General features: G+C 36.4%; 2 protein-coding genes across 4 annotated transcripts; one reads left to right on the forward strand and one right to left on the reverse strand.

Moving 5' to 3' along the window:
• The first annotated feature begins 347 nt into the window (after window positions 1-347).
• On the forward strand, window positions 348-6,505 carry LOC111888188 (ABC transporter C family member 3). Its single transcript, XM_023884322.3, has 8 exons — window positions 348-2,871; window positions 2,951-3,037; window positions 3,125-3,730; window positions 3,806-4,265; window positions 4,363-4,577; window positions 5,354-5,659; window positions 5,757-5,820; window positions 5,921-6,505. The coding sequence occupies exons 1-8, from the start codon at window positions 508-510 to the stop codon at window positions 6,271-6,273; spliced, it is 4,455 nt and encodes a 1,484-aa protein (XP_023740090.1). The 5' UTR covers window positions 348-507; the 3' UTR covers window positions 6,274-6,505.
• Window positions 6,506-12,146: 5,641 nt separating this feature from the next.
• LOC111888189 (ABC transporter C family member 3) lies at window positions 12,147-21,155 on the reverse strand. 3 transcript variants are annotated; one of them, XM_042898564.2, is made up of 8 exons: window positions 18,686-21,155; window positions 15,167-15,253; window positions 14,482-15,087; window positions 13,866-14,208; window positions 13,563-13,777; window positions 13,175-13,480; window positions 13,029-13,092; window positions 12,147-12,777 (listed from the first exon to the last, which is right to left on the reverse strand). In XM_042898564.2, the coding sequence occupies exons 1-8, from the start codon at window positions 21,029-21,031 to the stop codon at window positions 12,413-12,415; spliced, it is 4,332 nt and encodes a 1,443-aa protein (XP_042754498.1). In that variant the 5' UTR covers window positions 21,032-21,155; the 3' UTR covers window positions 12,147-12,412. The 3 variants fall into 3 exon arrangements, with proteins under 3 accessions (XP_042754498.1, XP_042754497.1, XP_023740091.1); XM_042898563.2 differs by having other exon boundaries at window positions 13,866-14,220; XM_023884323.3 differs by having other exon boundaries at window positions 13,866-14,325; window positions 18,686-21,154.
• Between the last annotated feature and the right edge of the window lie 1,034 nt (window positions 21,156-22,189).

Below are 22,189 nucleotides of genomic sequence, written 5' to 3' on the forward strand. Positions count from 1 at the left end.
ATAAAATGACAATGCTTATTATAGATTATTATAGAGAGTAGAATATTTTTAAGCCTAAAAAATAAGACAATTTAATTTCTTATATTATATCTTTTAACTTTTGTTCTATAGAAATGGAACAAGCCAACAGAGTAATTATTAATTAATAAACTGTAACAACAAAAATTCTAGTTTGATGCTTCATTGTTATCTTCTTCCAAGATATTACCTAAAGAATCTTTCGAAATACAAAATTTAAATCTCCAACTCGGAATTCCACACAACGCAATTGTCTCTAATGTTGTTGTCTTCGTCTCCCTAATTCTTGGCCTCCACGTTATTTTTTCAATAAACCCATCTTTGACTCTCTCCACCTTCCCTTTCTTCATGGAAAAAAGACTATAAAACGAAGACCCATAAACCCCAAAACCCATCACCACTCTTGCTTTATCAGCCACTGTTAGACGAGTGAGTGGTGACCAAAAACAGCAAAAACAAGAACATCTTTCAATACACACTCGATAATCAATGGAGCTTCAAAATGTCTCAAGATTTGGTATGTTTTACAATTCCTCGATGAACACTCCTACCGATTTCTTGTTAAACCCCATTTTCTTACATCGGTGTTTTGCCTCCATACAATTTCTGTTCTTGCTTTTCATATCAATCTCTTGTGTATGGAAAAGATTCAAAATTGATCAAACTGTGGTTGCAAAACAGAGTTCTGGGTATTTGTTTCTCAAACAAACTCTGTTTTGTTCTCTTCTTCTTTCACTCTTCAACCTAGTTTTGTGTTTCTTGAACAATTTTTATTGGTATAGAAATGGCTGGTCTGATGAAAAGATTGTCACCCTTTTGCATGCTGTTCTTGGAACACTTATTTGGTCCTTCGTTTCTGTGTATTTGCACACACTCGTCTCGAATTCGTCGACACAATCTTCAAAGTACCCATTGGTCTTAAGGGTTTGGTGGGTGTTTTTCTTTACAGTTTCTTGTTATTCCCTTGTGGTAGATTACATCAATTACAAAAGAACCCATAATCCACCTTCCATGTTCATCCTGTCCGATTCCGTGTCTAGTCTCCTGGGTTTGTTTCTCTGTTTCGTGGGGTTGTCTCACAATCGCGAAGAAGAAGGTCAAAATCACAATCTTGAAGAACCCCTTTTGAATTCTAGCAGCGATAGAGTTAGGGTTGAGATTCCATCAACTTACGAAAACGCAAGTTTCTTTAGTCTGCTGACATTTTCTTGGATGAGTGCGATAATCGCGAAAGGAAATAAAAAACCATTAGACCTTGAAGACGTCCCACAGCTAGCAGATATCGATAGCGTGAAACAAGTCTTTCCTATTTTATTACAAAAAATCGAGTCTTTAAACGATGAGAATCACCAAATCACGACATTCGGTCTCACAAAAGCTTTATTTTACATCGTATGGAAAGAAGTTGTAATCACTGGATTCCTTGGTTTAGCATCTTCGTTAACTAGTTTTGTTGGCCCTTACCTCATAGACGAATTCGTTCAATACCTTAATGGACACAAAGCTTACAAAAACCAAGGTTTTGTTTTAGTCGCTGCATTTTTCGTTTCAAAAATGGTGGGGTGTTTCACACAAAGACACTGGTATTTCAAGCTCCAACAAGCCGGAATTCGTGCCAGGTCAGCAATCGTCGCCATGATTTACCAAAAGGGTTTGACCATTTCCGGCCAGTCAAAGCAAGGGAACTCAAGCGGAGAAATCATCAACTTCATGGCTGTTGATGCTGAAAGAGTAGGTGATTACGCATGGTATATGCATGATTTTTGGTTAGTTCTTATCCAAGTAGGTGTTGCTTTAGCACTTTTATATAAAAATTTAGGACTTGCTGCAATTGCTTCATTAGTTGCTACAATAGTTGTGTTGTTAGCAAATCTTCCACTAGGGAACATACAAGAAAAGCTTCAAGATGACTTGATGAAATCTAAAGATAAGAGAATGAAAGCAACATCCGAAATCTTGAGAAACATGAGGATTCTTAAACTTCAAGGTTGGGAGATGAAGTTTCTTTCAAAAATCATTAAACTTCGTGATGAAGAAGAAAACGCGTTGAAGAAATACATGTACACTTTATCCCTAACTTCTTTCATATTCTGGGGTGCTCCTATTGTTGTAGCTGTGGTCACTTTTGCCACGTGTCTATTTTTTGGGATTCCACTTGAATCAGGGAAAGTACTTTCTGCATTAGCCACATTCAAAATACTTCAAGAGCCTATCTACAATCTTCCCGATTCAATCTCAGTGTTTTTCCAAACTAAAGTCTCACTTGACCGAATTGCCACATACCTTCGCCTCACAGACATAGATTCCAACGCGATAGATAAGGTGCCACCTGGCAGTTCTGACGTGGCAGTTGAGATAATCAATGGAAACTTCGCATGGGATGCAAATGCTTCCTCTTCTAATCTCACACTGAAAGATATAAACATTAGAGTGAATCATGGCATGAGAGTTGCTGTTTGTGGAACTGTTGGCTCAGGGAAATCAAGCTTACTTTCTTGTATTTTGGGAGAAGTGTCGAAGATATCTGGAAGTGTGAAAGTTGAAGGGACAAAGGCGTATGTGGCTCAATCACCATGGATACAAAGTGGAAAGATTGAAGATAATATTTTGTTTGGTAGAGAGATGGATAGAGAGAAGTATGATAAGGTTCTTGAAGCATGTTCTTTGAAGAAAGATCTTGAAATCTTGTCTTTTGGTGATCAAACGGTTATTGGTGAGAGAGGGATTAATTTGAGTGGAGGTCAGAAGCAGAGGATTCAGATTGCAAGAGCTCTTTATCAAGATGCTGATATATATCTTTTTGATGATCCATTCAGTGCAGTTGATGCTCATACTGGAAGTCATCTTTTCAAAGTAAGCAATATTTCAACAGTTTTGAACCAAATATTCAGTCACATCATTTGAATGTGAATTCGGTGTTTTTGTATGATAGGAATGCATGTTGCAATTTCTGGAGTCAAAGACAGTGATTTACATTACACATCAAATCGAGTTCCTACCTGCTGCGGATCTGATTCTGGTGAGTTATCTAACTCTTTGATTTTAATTTCGTTTTACCTATGAACAATTATTGAAGCTCACTCCATATAATTAACATCACAATTAGGTTTTGAAAGATGGAAGAATCACACAAGCCGGAAAGTACAACGATATCCTCAATTCAGGAAGCGAATTTATGGACCTCGTAGGTGCACACAAAGACGCATTATCAGCAATCGATTCCATGGAGGCAAATGTTCAACAAGGAACCACGATTTCCAAGAAGATCACAAACGAAACTCAAAATAGTAAAACAGACGATATTTCAGGTTCAAAAGCACAGCTTGTTCAAGAAGAAGAACGAGAAAAAGGAAAAGTAGGGTTTTCAGTCTACTGGAAGTACATAACAACTGCTTATGGAGGAGCGCTTGCGCCATTTATAGTTTTAGCACAAATTGTATTCCAAATTCTTCAAATTGGAAGCAATTACTGGATGGCTTGGGGTTCTCCAGTTTCAGAAAGTGATCCAGCTCCTGTTAATGGATCAACTCTAATCATGGTGTATGTAATTTTAGCAGTTGGATGCGCATTGTGCATATTAGCAAGAGGCTTACTTCTAGCAACTGTTGCTTATAAAGCAGCCACTATTCTCTTCCACAAAATGCACTTGTCAATATTTCGTTCTCCCATGTCTTTCTTTGACTCTACTCCAAGTGGACGAATACTCAATAGAGTAAGTCAACAACATCTTCTCAAATTCTCAAATTCTCAATCTATCATTTTTTTTAATGTTGGTTTCTATAAATAGGCATCTACAGATCAAAGTGCAGTGGACATGCAAATCCCTTATCAAGTTGGATCCTTTGTATTTGCTATCATTCAACTTCTTGGCATCATTGCAGTTATGTCACAAGCAGCTTGGCAAGTGATCGTTATATTCATTCCTGTGGGTGTAATGTGCATCTGGTTACAGCAATATTACTTGCCTTCAGCAAGAGAAATGGCACGTTTAGTTGGAGTTTGTAAAGGCCCTGTGATACAAAACTTTGCTGAAACAATATCAGGATCAACTACAATCAGAAGCTTTGATCAACAAGGAAGATTTCAAGACACAAATCTGAAACTGAATGATGATTTTGCAAGGCCAAAGTTTCATGCTGCTGCAGCCATGGAATGGTTAGGCATACGTTTGGACATGCTGTCGACTTTAACTTTTGCTGTGTTTCTAATTTTCTTGGTTTCTATTCCCGAAGGAACTATTGATCCAAGTAAGTCCTTCTTTCATGTCACATATGATAACAAAGAATTCATGAATCATGACTGATGGATTTTTTTTTTCTTTTTTTTTTTTGTATATTTCTGAAGGTATTGCGGGATTGGCTGCTACTTATGGGCTTACTTTGAACACGTTAAATGGATGGGTAGTTTGGACACTTACAAATCTTGAAAACAAAATTATTTCGGTTGAAAGAATATTTCAGTATTCTTCTATCCCTAGTGAACCTCCTCTTGTTATAGAATCAAATAGGCCTGATGATCAATGGCCATCACAAGGAGAAGTTGACATCCGTCATCTACAGGTATTTAATTAAATAAATAAACGTTTATTACAGTTGTCTAATATATATGTTCCAAATATTTAGTGGAGTTTTCCACTTTGGTTATAACCTTTTTCTACTTTGTATATTTTTTATTTTCCACCCCTCTACTTTGTAAAACAACATTTTCCACCCTTATACTTTGTAAAATGTCAATTTTACTCCCTCAAGTTTGAACTTTCTAAAATGTCCATTTCACCCCCTCTATTTTGCACCCCTCTACATTTTAAAATGTCATTTTTACCCATTCAACTTTCAACTTTCTAATATTTCACTTTCATCCCCTCCATTTTCTAAACTTTCATGTTTACCCCTATAGTATACATAATCTGATTCTCCTACAGTTACAACCCCTTGACTTTTTAAAATATCACTTTAACCCCTTGGCTTTGAACTTTATAAAACTTTTTAAGTTCAAAAAAATTAATTTATTACGTGTTTATTTTTATATATATGTCGGTATAAATTCGACATGGTCAACGTCTCAACGTAAATTTAGAACTTTCGTTTGTTAATTTAAAAAAAAAAACTTGCTTTTTTATGTACGTGTCGGTATAAATTCAGGTTTGTTTATGTTTCGGCATAATTTTTTAAACTGTTTCGTGCTTATTTTTAAGTATTTAGCTTGTCATGGTTTTGGTCCCTGACTTTTTTGTTTTGGCAACTTAAGTCCTCCTAAGTTTCTATGCATGGCTTTGGTCCTTGACTTTTGTGCTTTGCCAACTTAAGTCCTCATAAGTTTCTATTTCTTCTAAAAGGTACGGTATGCACCACATATGCCACTTGTGTTGCGAGGTCTTACATGCACTTTCAAGGGAGGAATGAAGACTGGGATTGTGGGAAGAACGGGTAGTGGAAAGTCAACTCTGATACAAACACTCTTCCGCCTTGTGGACCCCGCAGCTGGAGAGATTCTCATAGATGGAATTAACATATCAACAATCGGACTTCATGATCTTCGTTCAAAGTTGAGCATAATTCCTCAAGATCCTACCATGTTTGAAGGAACTATTCGAAGCAACCTTGATCCTCTTGAAGAGTATACAGATGATAAGATTTGGGAGGTATCAAAACTACAAATATAAAGTTTTCAATACTTTTAAACATTTTGTAAATTGTAATGCTAGAATGATTAGAATCTAACAATGTTTGTTACTTCAGGCTCTTGATAAGTGTCAGCTTGGAGATGAAGTGAGGAGCAAAGAAGGGAAGCTTGACTCATCAGGTATATGTTAGACTGTTGGAGTCTACCTTCTCTTTCTAAAAGCTCCAAAAAATCTTGGACTCATGTATCTAACTAACAGTTTTGATATAAAATGTTATAGTGACTGAGAATGGAGAGAACTGGAGTGTGGGTCAAAGGCAGCTGGTGTGTCTAGGGCGTGTGCTACTGAAGAAAACAAAAGTGTTGGTTCTTGATGAGGCTACTGCATCAGTTGACACAGCAACTGATGGAATGATTCAGCAAACACTTGCACGACACTTTACAGATTCCACAGTGATAATGATTGCTCATCGTATCACTTCTGTGCTTGATAGTGACATGGTTTTGGTTCTAGAACAAGGTTTGATTGATGAATATGATTCTCCAACAAAGTTGCTGGAAGATAAATCGTCTTCGTTTGCAAAGCTTGTTGCTGAGTATAGTATGAGATCTAATTCAAATTTTGAAAATTAGCATCAATGTAATGTGGTAACAAGGGGAGTGCTTGATGATATGATCATGGCACATAGGAAGCTAAATGGATTTGGTGGACCAGGATTGCCCTTTTTGGATACTACTATAAGTTTAATGTATTTCCTACTGTTTTTCTGGATTTTCAATGTGTGTAAGCATAACTAGTTTCTTATAGTAAGCTGTTAAGATTGCTGAAGAGCATGCTTAAAATCGAAGATGTTTGTTTGATCAACTTTGGTGTTGAGTTTTTAGTTGCGGAGAGCTGATAATTAATGGCTTCCTCTTTTAGTATTAATACATTTTTATCCCTTTTAGACTTGACGTTTGAGATTAAATTCTGGGGAAATTATTTGATGAATTATGAAAAAGAAGGATCAAGCAAACCCATTTGCATTCTACTAGGCCAATTAGAATATAGGGTGTAGGGTGTGGTAAGAATGAACCTATGTCATATTTTATTCTGGTGAACATCATGCCTTGTCCATGGTATGAACCACATGACAAGAAAAAACGACAATGGGTCTCTCTCTCTCTCTCTCTCTCTCTCTCTCTCTCTCTCTCTCTCTCACATACACACACAAAAAGACTATATGTGGTAAGGGCCACGGAGTTTCGGTCTCTATTGTTTCCGACCGTGATGTTAGATTCACCTCCCGTTTCTGGCAGAAGTTCCACGAGGAGCTGGGCATGTTGCTGCACTTTAGTAAAGCTTATCATCCGCAGACCGACGACCAGAGTGAGCGGACCACACAGACCCTCGAAGACACGTTGAGGGCTTGTGTCATCGAATTCGGTGGGAGGTGGGATTCCCACCTACCCCTTACAGAGTTCGCCTACAACAACAACTATCATTCCAGCATTGGCGCCCCACCTTTTGAGATGTTGTACGGGCGGAGATGTCACACCCCGGTCTGTTGGGATGAGGTTTGTCATAGAGTGATGGGACGGACAGAGGTAGTCTTGCAAACTATCGAGAAGATTCATCAGATTAGACAACGATTGCAGACCGCTCAGAGTTGACAGAAGAGCTACGCCGATCGGCACCGATCTGAGTTAGAGTTTCAGGTCGGTGACATGGTACTCTTGAAGGTCTTGCCCTGGAAGGGTGTGATCCGCTTCAGGAAGATAGGGAAATTGGGTCCCCGATACATCGGACCGTTCATGATGATTTCCAGGGTTGGCAAGGTGACATATAGACTAGAGCTACCAGAGGAGTTTAGTCAGATCCACAACACTTTCCACGTGTCACGGTTGCGATAATGCGTATTAGATGAGGAGGCGGTGGTGTCCTTGGATGACATACAGGTCGACGAGCGCCTGAATTACGTGGAGAGTCCGATAGTCGTTCTTGAGAGGAAGGTAAAGGTTCTACGGATCAAAGAAGTACCTCTAGTAAAGGTACAGTGGAAGCACAGGAGAGGATCCGAGTGGACATATGAGCCAGAAGCTGAGATGCGGGAGCATTATCCGGAGTTGTTCACCGTAGCGGACTTCGAAGGACGAAGTCTAGTTCAAGTGGCGGAGAATTGTAACACCCCGACTCTCAGGTATGAACTTTACAGTTTTATTTTCATTTTTAAAGGTCTACTCGACGAGTTGGATGCCCTAACTCGTCGAGTAGGAACGAATTTGGCCGCGTGTTTTAAGTGACCAACTCGATGAGTTGGAGGACACGGCTTGACGAGTTGGAGTTGGAGGATGAAACCCTAATTTCTGGGGTTTTGCACCCTATTTAAAGGGTCATTAGCCTCCCTTACAGCCTCCTTTGAGCTCAAAAACCCTAAATCATGTTTTCTCTCCATATCTGTGTGTTGTTAAGCTTGGAAGGAAGATCTTGGTGAAAGGAGATTGAAGATCAAGAAGTTTGAGGCAAGGAACGGTTGTGGATCTGAATTCTACTCCAATTTAGCATCACTTGAAGGTAACAAGTCGTTACCTTGATCTCTTTCTAGCTAGATCTTTCTAAATTGAGATTTGGGGCCATTTTAACATGTTGGTGTTTCATTTCAGGTGTTGGACCATGATCTGAAGTTGCAAATTTAGATCTAGGCTCATCTTAGTCCTTATAATCATAAAGTTTCAGCCTTTAGCAAGATAATGCCTTTTTCCTTACCTAGAACCTCTTCTTTAGCTTAATTTGGGCCATTAGCACCTTGCATGTACATAAAGTTGCAACTTTACATAAGAAGTATTCCTTAGGAGCTTAGATCTGCAATATGGAGCTTTGGGGTGGCTTAAATCATCTGAATGGAGAAAGGACTAAAGGGACTCGACGAGTTGCATGGTCAGCACGGCGAGTCCGATGAAGATCAACCTTGAGGGTTTCTGTATGAACTCGGCGAGTCAGCAAGACGACTCGATGAGTCAGTTAGGATTTTCTCGACTTTTGGACACGCATAGACTCAACGAGTTGTCTGGAAACTTGAAGAGTCAACTAGGGGGTTTCCCGACTTCTCGAGTTCTGGAAGCACTCTACGAGTCAGTGAGTTGCACTCGACGAGTTTGGTCAACACGGACTGTTGACCTTGACCGTTGACCTTGACTTTGACCAATGGTCGACTAGTTGACTTCTGGGGGTATTTTGGTAAATTGGAAATTTATGGAAATGGTCTTATGGTAAATATAGGTGGTGGAGTTCGTGGTTGTGGTTCGAGAGTTTGAGCTTATCACTTCAATTCGACAGTTGTGAGGTGAGTTATCCTCACTATACTAAGGGGTCGAAGGCACCAATGTCGTCCCATTGCACCTGATATCCTAGTAGTTGGTGTTATGTTGAGTATGAATTAGTTATACATGTCGATTTCTATGTCAGCTGGTAGATCTGTAGGACTACCTGTGTTACTATCTGATTATCTATGTGTGCATTAGTTATGTTATATGTCGACATGTTATGTGGGATGGGTTGAGGTTGTACTGCTCCCTGTGGTAGCCAACAAACCCCAGAGTATTCCAGATATGAGCTGAGGGCCGGGCGGGGCATACCAGACTCATACTGAGGACTCAGGAGCATTCCAGATACGAGCTGAGGGTCGGACAGAGCATGCAAGACTCGTACTATGGGCTCATGAGCATTCTAGATACGAGCTGAGGGTCGGACAAGGCATACCAAACTCGTATTGTGGGTTCAATAGCAAGCCAGATGTGAGTTGTAGGCCCGGAAGCCAAGCCAGACTCACACTGTGGGCCCAGGGTTAATCCAGTTCGTAAAGCTATGGACTCATTACATGTTGTTATTTGTATATGTGCTATTTGTTATGTATCAGTATTTTGGGGGAACTCACTAAGCTTTGGGATTACAGTTTTAGTTTTGGTTTCAGGTACCTCAGATGATCGCGGGAATGCAAAGGCGTGATCGTACAGCTCCTCACATTTTATGACTATGTTAATGGGATACTCTGATATAGAACCGTTTTGGAAACAAATTTGTAATAACTGTTGGTTTCTAAATGTTTTAAAAAGTTTAAATTTGGCATGATTTTTATAGATGTTACAGTATTCAACAGCAAGGGTTATAATTTTTCAGATGGAGGCAATGTTTTGAAGATCACAAAAGGTTCTTGAGTTATGATTAAAGCTGATTTGATGAAGACTAATGGTTTTTTCTATGTTCGCGACACTACCATTACGCTAAAAGTTTTTCTAAACCTGTGTGGTTCAACCTTGTAAACCTAAAAGAGTGACATTCAAAACTTCGGTTTCAACAAACACGACTCCGACAGCCAAATTTGAACTTTGTTTAGATTTTGTTGGTATTTTAAATTTAGTCCTTAAGGACTCTTGAACACTATGTTTTTTCGTTTTTCATGATGATTGAAGGTTATGTTGCTGAATATTTTTTTCATCCCAAGGTTGAGTTTGTTGAATATTTTCCGAAAACAAACATTGCATGCATCGGTTTTTCTGTTAGAAACACTTTCCAAATAACCGTCACTAAAAGGCGTTATATAGGTACTATTAAATTCCTTGTTTCCTAGGGAGGCGTTTTTTGTTTTGTATTTTTATTTTTAGGCTTTAGAGTTGTACTAGGAATCACATTTAATTTATTATATATAGAGATGTTAGATGATATTTTTATATAAACTCTTTTTCCCCGTTCTATAAGAATCATTAGCGTTTTGTAACCTTCAATTAAAGAGATCAATTTATGTTGTTCTTCAAAGTTTTTTTTTTCAAAAAGATTTAGGGTTTCCACTATAAATTTGGTGTTCAATTCCGTTGTCCTTTGTCTTTTGTTTATAATAGAGTTCTTGACTCTCCTATTTTCTAAGTGAATAAGAACTTCATATGTTGTCTGTATCAAGTACTCTTAGGTTACATTTTAACCAGATTATGTGTATTGGCAAAACTCAGTTACCGAATGGAATAATGTTCATAGTAGTAAGGTTGGAGGGAGTGGTGCCACACTCCCTCATTTTGCCACACTGTCATGTAGGCGTCACGTCAGTATTTACCACAAAAGTATGGTTTCTTGCTAAACCCAAAGAGTGGTGCCACACTTTTTTTTTAATAATTTTTTTAAAAGGCTTCATTTTAATAATAAAAACTTCAATTTTAATAAAAACATTTCATTACTTAAAAAAACATTACATTGCATTACTTAAAAAAAACATGTCATGACATTAAAAAACACACATTAAACGATTAAAATAACTAAAAATATAACATGACATTAAAAAAATCTTAAAAGCTTGGAAAAAAAACTAGATTATTTAAACCCACAACCTTAAAAAAACACAAATGAAACGATTAACTTACTAAAAAATTTAAACTTACTTAGCATATAGGTTAACATATAGATAATTTTTTTTTAAAGATGGGTTATATATAGGTAAATGTGAAAAATTTTGAGTGATTTTTGGTAAAAAAAGAGATGGGTTATATATAGCTAAATATAAAGATAAATTTGAAAAATAATAATAAAATAAAGAAAATTGAATTTTGGTAAAAAAGAGATGGGTTATATATAGCTAAATATAAAGATAAATTTGAAAAATAATAATAAAATAAAGAAAATTGAAAATTTGATTCCAACGGTTATTTTCCAATCCACCAATCAGATTTTGCGGCCAAAATAAGGAGAGGTGCGGCTGAAGACCGCATAGGGGGCAATGTTCCCCTGTCTATGTGGCAAAAACTACGGTCTCTACCACACCACTCCCCCAAGTCTAAAGGTGATGACAAATCACATTATAGATGCTGAATAATGTTTCTGCAAATAGCTCACTTCTAAACCATCAAAGGGAGCCTCAACAACTAAGCCTATGCCAATTGGAATAACAGAAGGAAATATCCCAAGGTTGAGTTAGAATTAAACAAACCAAAATACAAAGCACTCACGTCTCTAAGGCAAGTTATACACTGTTTAGATATATGATCCCTAATTTGGAAAGTGTACTGAGTGACTACTATAAATCAATTTAGAATTTGGAGTTCAATAAGTTAATTCATTATGTTTACCAAACACCCTTGACTTCTTCAAAATTCACTTTGTGTTTCCTTGATGAAATGTGGAGGCTGGATACAATCATGTTCAAAGTAAATCACGAAGGTTCTATAAGCAATTTAAGATCATGAAAAAGTTATGATTTATACAATTATGTTCTGGATTGGGATGAAATCATCAAACATGTGGCGTACTCAACATTGCACAAACAGATTAACAAACAATGTGATTCCAACTCACTCCTTGCACAAAGAAAAAAGGAATAGAGTCATAGTTATTAATCTAATAGAGAGAAAAGGGCTTTGATTGATCCTTATTTTTTTAATAATTCAACCACACCAATCATCATATAATTTCCCAGGAATGTTCAAGAATCTAAATGTCAAAAGTCTAAAATGGCATGATATGTATGATACTCAAAGAGAAGGCCTTTAATTATCAGCTCAGCAGCTCAAGACTTGATTTAACATTAATCTTTGATTTTAAGTGTGCTCTTACACAATCTTAACAGCTTACAAGCAGAAAGTAGTTACAATTACACACATCAGAAATGTAGATAAACAGTTGCAATACTTTCAGGTTATAATATCATCCATAAGGGGGACCCTGGTGCACCAAAATCACTTAGCTTTCTATGTCCCCATGGTCATTCAAGCAATCATGAAATCATTAAACACCACTTTTGATACCAGCAAATTATCTTGCTGCTAAGTTTTCAAAACTTGAATTTGATCTCATACTATACTCTGCAACAAGCTTTGCAAATGAAGACGATTTATCTTCCAACAACTTTGTTGGAGAATCATATTCATCAATCAGACCTTGTTCTAGAACCAAAACCATGTCACTATCAAGCACAGAAGTGATACGATGAGCAATCATTATCACTGTGGAATCTGTGAAGTGTTGTGCAAGTGTTTGCTGAATCATTCCATCAGTTGCTGTGTCAACTGATGCAGTAGCCTCATCAAGAACCAACACTTTTGTTTTCTTCAGTAGCACACGCCCTAGACACACCAGCTGCCTTTGACCCACACTCCAGTTCTCTCCATTCTCAGTCACTATATCAAGTTTTATGAAAATTGTTAGATATGTTGAGTCATAGATTTTCTCTCAAAAAAGGATTGGAACGTGTCTGCTGATGTGGGAGACTAACAAAAACTAATAAATAACGGGAAGATTGTTTTTCTATGCTTAGTAACACCACTTATATCAAAATTATACATAATAACGACACCTCTGAAAATATGTTTAGCTTTTATTTTGACTTTATATGATGAAAACACCCTGATATGAAGACTATGAACAAGACCTGATGAGCCAAGCTTCCCTATCTTGCTCCTCACTTCATCTCCAAGCTGACACTTATCGAGAGCCTGAAGTAACAAGTATTGTTGTATTATATAGCATTATATATTTTTTAAAATCATTGAATTCCATAATTTTTGTAATATTTACCTCCCAAATCTTATCATCTGTATACTCTTCAAGGGGATCCAAGTTGCTTCGAATACTTCCTTCAAACATGGTAGGATCTTGAGGAATTATGCTCAATTTTGAACGAAGATCATGAAGTCCGATTGTTGATATGTTAATTCCATCGATGAGAATCTCTCCAGCTGCGGGGTCCACAAGGCGGAAGAGTGTTTGTATCAGAGTTGACTTTCCACTACCCGTTCTTCCCACAATCCCAGTCTTCATTCCTCCCTTGAAAGTGCATGTAAGACCTCGCAACACAAGTGGCATATGTGGTGCATATCGAACCTTTTAAAAGAAATCATTAGCTTCAATATTAATTTGGAACATATTAGTTATAAACATTTATTTATTTAATTAAATTAAATACCTGAAGATGACGGATGTCAACTTCTCCCTGTGATGGCCACTGATCATCAGGCCTATTTGATTCTATAACAAGAGGAGGTTCACTAGGTATAGAAGAATACTGAAATATTCTTTCAACCGAAATAATTTTGTTTTCAAGGTTGGTAAGAGTCCATAAAACCAATCCTTGCAATGTGTTCAATGTAAGACCATAAATAGCAGCCAATCCCGCAATACCTTGAGAAATAAATAAGCAAAAAGTACCATCAGACATGTATTCTGCATAACCAATTGATGCAATATGTGACATGAAAGATCGACTTACTTGGATCAATAGTTCCTTCAGGGATAGAAATCAAGAATATTAAAAACACAGCAAACGTGAAAGAAGACAGCATGTCCAAACGTATGCCTAACCATTCCCTGGCAGCAATAGCATGAAACTTTGGCCTTGCAAAATCATCATTCAGTTTCAGATTCGTGTCCTGGAATCTGCCTTGTTGATCAAAGCTTCTGATTGTAGTTGATCCTGATATTGTTTCAGCAAAGTTTTGTATCAAGGGGCCTTTACAAACTCCAAATAGCCGTGACATTTCTCTTGCTGAAGGCAAGTAATATTGCTTTAACCTGATGCACATTATGCCCACAGGCACAAATATAAAGATCACCTGCCAAGCAGCCTGTGACATTACCACAATGATGCCAAGAAGTTGAATGATTGTGAATACAAATATTCCAAGTTGGTTAGGGATGTCCATGTCCACGGCACTTTGGTCTGTAGATGCCTATAAAAAAAAATCTATGTTTATTGAACATTATTCTTTAAAAAAAAAGGAAAATGCTCAGACTTGAACCTGAGACCTCACTTATGGATCTTTACTTCTACGGGAAGCATTTTATTGATTAATAATTAGGCGTGTGAAGAGAAGATGTTCGCTTACTCTATTTAGTATTCGTCCACTTGGAGTAGAGTCAAAGAACGACATGGGTGAACGGAATATGGAGAAGTGCATTTTGTGGAAGACAAGAGTGGCTGCTTTATACGCAAAAGTTGCAAGAAGCAAGCCTCTTGCAAGTATGCACAAAGCGCATCCAACTGATAAAACTACATAAACCATGATTAGGGTTGATCCAGTAACAGGGGCTGGATCACTTTCGGAAACTGGAGATCCCCAAGTCATCCAGTAACTGCTTCCAATTTGTAGTATCTGGAACAAAATTTCTGCCAATACTATAAATGGTGCAAGTGTTCCTCCATAAGCCGTGTTTATGTATTTCCAGTAGACTGAAAAACCTACTTTCCCTTTTTCTCGTTCTTCTTCTTGAACAAGCTGTGCTTTTGAACCTGAAATATCATCTGTTTTACTATTTTGAGTATCGTTTGTGTTCTTCTTGGAACTTGTGGTTCCTTCTTGCACATTTGTCTCCATGGAATCGATTGCTGATAATGCTTCTTTGTGTGCGCCAACAAGGTCCATAAAGTCGCTTCCTGAATTGAGAATGTCATTGTACTTTCCGGCTTGTGTAATTCTTCCATCTTTCAAAACCTGATTGTGATGTTATACCAAGTGAGATGTGTGTTCATATGTACAATGAAAGGGAAAACAAAAGAGTTAGATAGCTCACGAAGATGAGATCTGCAGCTGGTAAGAACTCGACTTGATGTGTAATGTAAATCACTGTCTTCGAGTCTAGAAATTGCAACATGCATTCCTATCGTTGGGAAAGAAGAAATTCACATTAAAATGATGTAAATCACTCTCATGTATGTGTTTATATTAGCTGATGCACCAATCTGTGCAAAGCAATTATGTGTTTTTGATGGGAATCTGCCATTCAACATGTTTGGAGAGGACTATATTTGGCAAAAATGTAAGTGCTAATTAAGGGATGTGAGGGGCTTTTTCTCCCATTAAGTCTTTTATGGGTAATGTAGATGAAAGGGTAATGTTGTCTATATGAGAAAATGTTGTTTATATATAAGGTTCATGTCTTTTCTAGTCTGAAGGAGACTAAATGACAATTTTACCCTTACATACCAAAAAACAAGTCTCCAATATTCATCAAATTTTTAATAACGTTCATGAGTTTAAACGTAAGAGGAGTTGGAAGTGGAAAAGAAGGACCATTTGTGATGTTATTTGTGTTGATTTGTTAAAACGGTTGTAATATTTATTTACTCATATGATATGTAATAATTAAATAGATAGTTTTCATTTTGTTTATTTTTATAAGTAACAGATTAGTTAGAATAGTTTATTTTTATAAAAATGTAACAAGAATGAAAACTAAGGACATTTTGAAGATCAAAAGTCCATGCACTTAATTTTATGAAAGTTTTATAAACTTTATAAAATTATTTTTATAAACTTACTACAAGGTATTGAAGCAAGTGGAAGCATAAAAACATCATAAGAAGATTTTTTGCCTTTATGTCTCTTGAGAATGGACTTGGTATTTTTATGATGGCTCACAAAATATCACTAGTTTAGATGGTTTATGCTCATATGTATTATGCTTTTTGATGCTTATTTTATGTTATATTATGTATGTTTGTAAAATTAAATTTTATAATGCTAGATAATATTTTAAACATAAAATGATCTCAAGGAGTTTGGTTTTAATGAAATTTATTATTTAACATAAGATGATAAAAAGGTTTTAAAAATGAAATGAGATAGCTAACGACAAATTACGATGACAAAAATTTTATAAGTTGAAAATTGAGATTTTGAGACTTATCAAACTCAAACCTTGTATCATAAAAAAAAAAAAAAGTTTTATTAAAAGGTTTATAAATATTATTTAGCACCCAAACATCAAAACTTAATAATAAATATTAATTTTAAAATTTGATCGCATCAATTATATAAATTTGGATTTTATAAAAGAACATTGTAAAAATGTGATTTTAATAAAAGTATATCACAGCTTATTAGATGCATGCAATAACCTTGATTTCAATTTTTTTAAAACTATAACTAAAAGAACATTAAAACACCTCTTATTGATGTTCATATACACATTAAAAACACCTCTTATGAAAGCACTCGCATGTCACTTGTATAACCTAGTGGGATAAAGGTCACCTAACTGCTAGTGTTATCTTTTCATAGCCGATATGTATTCACGATTTCTATAATGAAGTTATAAGTAGATTACACATGTTCCTTAAACTGGATGATTTGATCAGAAATCTGTTGTGAAAATTGACTTCTTTAATGCATTTCACCTAGGAATCTATATGCCAATATCCTATGACCATCAGATCCAGGAAATGTACAGCACATTGTGTCCAATAGAGATATGGTCTTTTATCTTCCAATGACTTTCCTACAAAGTTTATAAAATAAGATGAGATTGGAGTAGTCAATTTTTAATAAACTAATAAATAATAAAAGACTAAGGTTACAACTATTACTTGATCGGTCCATTATCAACTAAGCAATGATCATAAACTCAAATTAAAAAATATATACAAAAATATAGTTTACATATAAATACATACAAGATACAGGTATCATACATTACAGTTCATATACATATACAATTACTCGCTGATCACAATTTCATATCAAGCAAACTACGGAAGTAAAGCCAATAAACCATAAAATGATAATACACCATGCATACATAAATGAAGGATCAAGGATCGTACATATACATACGACATACGTGACAGGAGAGTAGAATTTGAAAGGTAGAGTGAAACATACCTTACTTTGATGTCTTCGATAATTGATGATTATTCTTCAAAAGTTCAATCATGGCATGAGTCCGTGTGAGAGGAGTGTAAAATTGGAGTCGGGAGATTGGAAAAGACGACTAGACGAGTAGAATTGGAGTTGAGAACTAAAATATCCTGCCTCTGACTCTTCATTTCTTAATTAATTGGATGAATTAAACCTAAGTTCCTTAATTAACCCTTAATAAACATATATACCCTCACCCAACCCCAATATTCCTTGAGTGCTTCTTAGCACTTGAACAAACACAATAGGAAAAGAGCCGCTCAGGGGCGATTAACGTAATTGAACTGCCTAGCATGGTGTGAAGTGACATACCAACTCTTCGTCCTTCGAACCTTTAAGACCACACAAGGTGCACTCACCTTTCACCTCTCACTTTTTTCATGTCACATCAGCTTTTCCCTCACTCTCCTTTCACTTTTCAAAACCCAGGAAGTGACCACTTTTCACTTCCATTCATTTTTTTAAATATATTTTATACAAATATTATACTCTATTTGTAGGGAATTAAAAACCATAAATTTTAGTAATCTTTTTTATAAGAGTAAATTACACGAATAGTCCCTATGGTTTATGGTAATTTGCACGTTTGGTCCCTAACTTATCTTTTTAACTCGGAAGGTCCTTATTGTTTGTTTTTGTTACGCGCTTGGTCCCTATCTTACCTAAAAAGACTATTTTGCCCTTGATTTTTTAATTTATTTAAATAAACACACCCCCAAACCCATCCCCTTCACCTTACCTTATCCACCCCATTATTTTTCCCTATTTAAATAATAGTCTTTTTAGGTTAGACAGGGACCTATCGCGTAACAACAACAAATAATAGGGACCAAGCGCGTAACAAAAACAAACAGTAGGGACCTTACGAGTTAAAAAAATAAGTTAGGGACTAAACGTGCAAATTACCCCTAACCATAGGGACTGTTCGTGTAATTTACTCTTTTTATAATTTTTTAGCATATATATAAAAAAAATAAAAAAATAAAAAAAGAGAAAGAAATGGAAATTACATTTAAATGGCTCCAGCCAATCAAGAGAGGAGAGAGAGTGCATTGAGGAGTTCCCGCACACCTTCCCCGCAATACACCCTCCGGCCTTAGCGCTCTAGGCGCTGCTAAACGCTGCCTTTCTAAACAAAGGTTGTCCAAATTACCTATTTAATCCATTAAGCCTATTAACTAAAAAAGAAACATCCACCGAGCATATATAAGTGACAAGTGATCTCAATTTCAAACTCTCCTCCTTTCCATGTTGATTAGATATGTGCAGTCACTGATTTTCTCTCCAACATATATAGAGCCAGATACAACCATGTATATTGATACGGGACATCAAAACTTGTTACTATTCTATTGCTTAAATTATATAACAAAACAACCAAAAAGTTGCTTACCTTAAAAAGATGACTGCCGGTATGAGCATCAACCGCGCTGAACGGGTCATCAAAAAGATATATATCCGCATCTTGATAAAGAGCCCGTGCAATCTGTATCCTCTGCTTCTGACCCCCACTCAAATTAATCCCTCTCTCACCAATAACCGTTTGATCACCAAATGACAAGATTTCAAGATCTTTCTTCAAGGAACACGCTTCAAGAACATTATCATACCTCTCTCTATCCATCTCTCTACCAAACAAAATATTATCTTCAATCTTTCCACTTTGTATCCATGGTGATTGAGCCACATACGCCTTTGTTCCTTCAACTTTCACACTTCCTGATATCTTCGACACTTCTCCCAAAATACAAGAAAGTAAGCTTGATTTCCCTGAGCCAACAGTCCCACAAACAGCAACTCTCATGCCATGATTCACTCTAATGTTTATATCTTTCAGTGTCAGGTTAGAAGAGGAAGCATTTGCATCCCATGCGAAGTTTCCATTGATGATCTCAACTGCCACGTCAGAACTGCCAGGTGGCAGCTTATCTATCGCGTTGGAATCTATGTCTGTGAGGCGAAGGTGTGTAGCAATGCGGTTTAGTGAGACTTTAGTTTGGAAAAACGCTGAGATCGAGTCTGGAATATTGTAAATAGGTTCTTGAAGTATTTTAAATGTTGCTAATGCAGAAAGTACCTTCCCTGATTCAAGTGGAATGCCGAAAAATAGACACGTGGCAAAAGTGACAACCGCTACAACAATAGGAGCACCCCAGAATATGAAAGAAGTGAGGGATAAAGTGTACATGTATTTCTTCAACGCGCTTTCTTCTTCATCACGAAGTTTAATGATTTTTGACAGAAACTTCATCTCCCAACCTTGAAGTTTAAGAATCCTCATGTTTCTCAAGATTTCAGATGTTGCTTTCATCCGATTATCTTTAGATTTCATCAAGTCGTCTTGAATCTTTTCTTGTATATTCCCTAGTGGAAGATTTGCTAACAAAACAAAAATTGTGGCAACTAATGAAGCAATGGCTGCAAGTCCTAAATTTTTATATAAAAGTGCTAAGGCAACACCTACTTGCACGAGAAGTAACCAAAAATCATGCATATGCCAAGCGTAAAAAGCTACTCTTTCGGCATCAACTGCCATCAAGTTGATCATTTCACCACTCGAGTTCCCCTGCTTTGACTGACCAGAAATGGTCAAACCCTTTTGGTATATCATGGCAACTAGGGCTGACCTGGCACGAATCCCTGCTTGTTGGAGCTTGAACCACCAGTGTCTTTGTGTGAAACACCCCACCACTTTTGAAACGAAAAATGTAGCCACCAAAATAAAACCTTGGTATTTGTAATCTTTTTGTCCGTTAAGGTATCGAACGAATGTGTCTATGAGGTAAGGACCCACAAAACTCAACAAAGAAGATGCTAAAGCAAGGAATCCAGTGATAACAACTTCTTTCCATATGATGTAAATTAAAGCTTTTGTGAGACCGAATGTAGTGATTTGGTTATTCCCATTGCTTAAAGACTGTACTTTTTCTAACAAGATAGGAAAGACGTGTTTCACACTATCCATATCTGCTAGCTGTGGAACATCTTCAAGGTCTAATGGTTTTTTATTCCCTTTTGAGATTACGGAACTCATCCAAGAAAATGTCAGCAGGTTAAAGAAGCTTGCGTTTTGGTAAGTTGATGGAATCTCGCTCTCGCCCCTAACTCTATCGCTACTAGAATTCAAAAGGGGTTCTTCAAGATTGTGACTTTGACCTTCTTCTTGGCTCTTGTGGGACAACCCCACAAAACAGAGAAACAAACCCAGGAGACTGGACACGGAATCGGACACAAAGAACATGGAAGGTAAGTTATGGGTTTTTCTGTAGTGAATATAATCTACTACAAGGGAATAACAAGAAACAGTAAAGAAAAACACCCACCAAACCCGTAAGACAAATGGGTACTTTGAAGATTGTGTCGACGAATTCGAGACGAGTGTGTGCAAATACACAGAAACGAATAACCAGATAAGTGTTCCAAGAACAGCATGCAAAAGGGTGACAATCTTTTCATAAGTCCATCCATTTCTATACCAATAAAAATTGTTCAAGAAACACAAAACTAGGTTGAAGAGTGATAGAACAAGAGAACAAAACAGAGTTTGTTTGAAACACAAATACCCAAAACTCCGTTTTGCAACCACAGTTTGACTTCTATCAATCCTGAATCTTTTCCAAACCCAAGAGATTAATATGAAAAGCAAGAACAGAAATTGTATCGAGGCAACACACCCATGTAAGAAAACTGGGCTTAACAAGAAATCGGTAGCCGTGTTCATCGGAGAATTGTAAAACATACCAAATCTTGAAACATTAAGAATCCCCGTAGATTGTGTATAGAAAGATGTCCGTGTTTTTCCTGTTCTTGGTCACCACTCACTCGTCAAAGTTCAAACAGTGGCTCAGAAAGCAAAAGTTGCGTGGGTTTTGTGGTTTATGTTTTATAGGGGTTTTGTGGTACAGCACTACAGCAGTACAGGGCTGTCAATTTTAACCCGCACTTGTCGATCCAACCCGAACCACACTAATAATTCAGTCTATTTAAACGGATTGAGTACTTGTCGATCCAACCCGCACTTGTTGAGTACTTCAAATAGGTTGGGTTGAGGATTAAATTTGTAAATTTGGTTTTTATGGTTTGTAAAAAGTTATAAATATAGTTTAATTTTTTTTTTTAATTTGTGTCATTGATCTAAAATTAGATTATTTTTATGGATTTAGGTTATGATATAGGTCATAATAATTATAAAAAATAAATAAATAAATAAATAAATAAATAACTATTTTTCCTTTTTATTTTGAAATTTTTTTCATTTTTATAATATTCTCTTAATATCTTAATAAATATAAACTCTCTCTCTCTCTCTCTCTCTCTCTCTCTCTCTCTCTCTCTCTCTCTCTCTCTCTCTCTCTCTCTCTCTCTCTCTCTCTCTCTCTCAACTTTATAATTTTAGATCATCCCAAGTTTACGGTATATATGCATTAATTAAAGGTTGAATATGTTCATATTCATCCAACGTAAGAATTACGAAATATCAATATTATTTGAAGGTTGAACATAGTCATGTTCATCAAAGTTAAAGATTACAATATGATGTAACATCCCAAGATTATAATCAAAGAAGGAACATAACCATGTCTAGAAATAAAACTATTTTACGGGCACATGCAACCTAGAGATCTATGGTAATTTCTTATTATAGCAACATACTATGAAAAACAAATATAATCTATGTATTATCGAAAATCACAATGATTAGAACACATACCTTTGAGTACTATCTAAAATACTCAACTTTTGATCTTCAAGTGTTCCTTGGAAAGCTTGGCAGTTACCGAATGGACAATATGGGACAGCTGGAGTCCCAAAGGATAGGGTTTGAGTTATCAGTTTCTTTGGTATGGGCGGGTGCAACATTCATTGGTGTCATCGATGCTTTTCCATTTATATTTCC

This window comes from Lactuca sativa, chromosome 9 (assembly GCF_002870075.4).
Source record: "Lactuca sativa cultivar Salinas chromosome 9, Lsat_Salinas_v11, whole genome shotgun sequence".
NCBI lineage: Eukaryota > Viridiplantae > Streptophyta > Magnoliopsida > Asterales > Asteraceae > Lactuca > Lactuca sativa.

Excerpts from the sequence above, each read along its gene's own strand:
- LOC111888188 (XM_023884322.3), top strand. The coding sequence starts at position 508 with ATGGAGCTTCAAAATGTCTCAAGATTTGGTATGTTTTACAATTCCTCG. Across the intron at positions 2,872-2,950 it reads CTGGAAGTCATCTTTTCAAA|GAATGCATGTTGCAATTTCT; the intron begins GTAAGCAATATT and ends TTTGTATGATAG. Across the intron at positions 5,660-5,756 it reads CAGATGATAAGATTTGGGAG|GCTCTTGATAAGTGTCAGCT; the intron begins GTATCAAAACTA and ends TTGTTACTTCAG.
- LOC111888189 (XM_023884323.3), bottom strand. The coding sequence starts at position 21,031 with ATGTTTTACAATTCTCCGATGAACACGGCTACCGATTTCTTGTTAAGC. Across the intron at positions 15,254-18,685 it reads CCGGCAGTCATCTTTTTAAG|GAATGCATGTTGCAATTTCT; the intron begins GTAAGCAACTTT and ends TCCCAACGATAG. Across the intron at positions 13,093-13,174 it reads CAGATGATAAGATTTGGGAG|GCTCTCGATAAGTGTCAGCT; the intron begins GTAAATATTACA and ends TTGTTACTTCAG.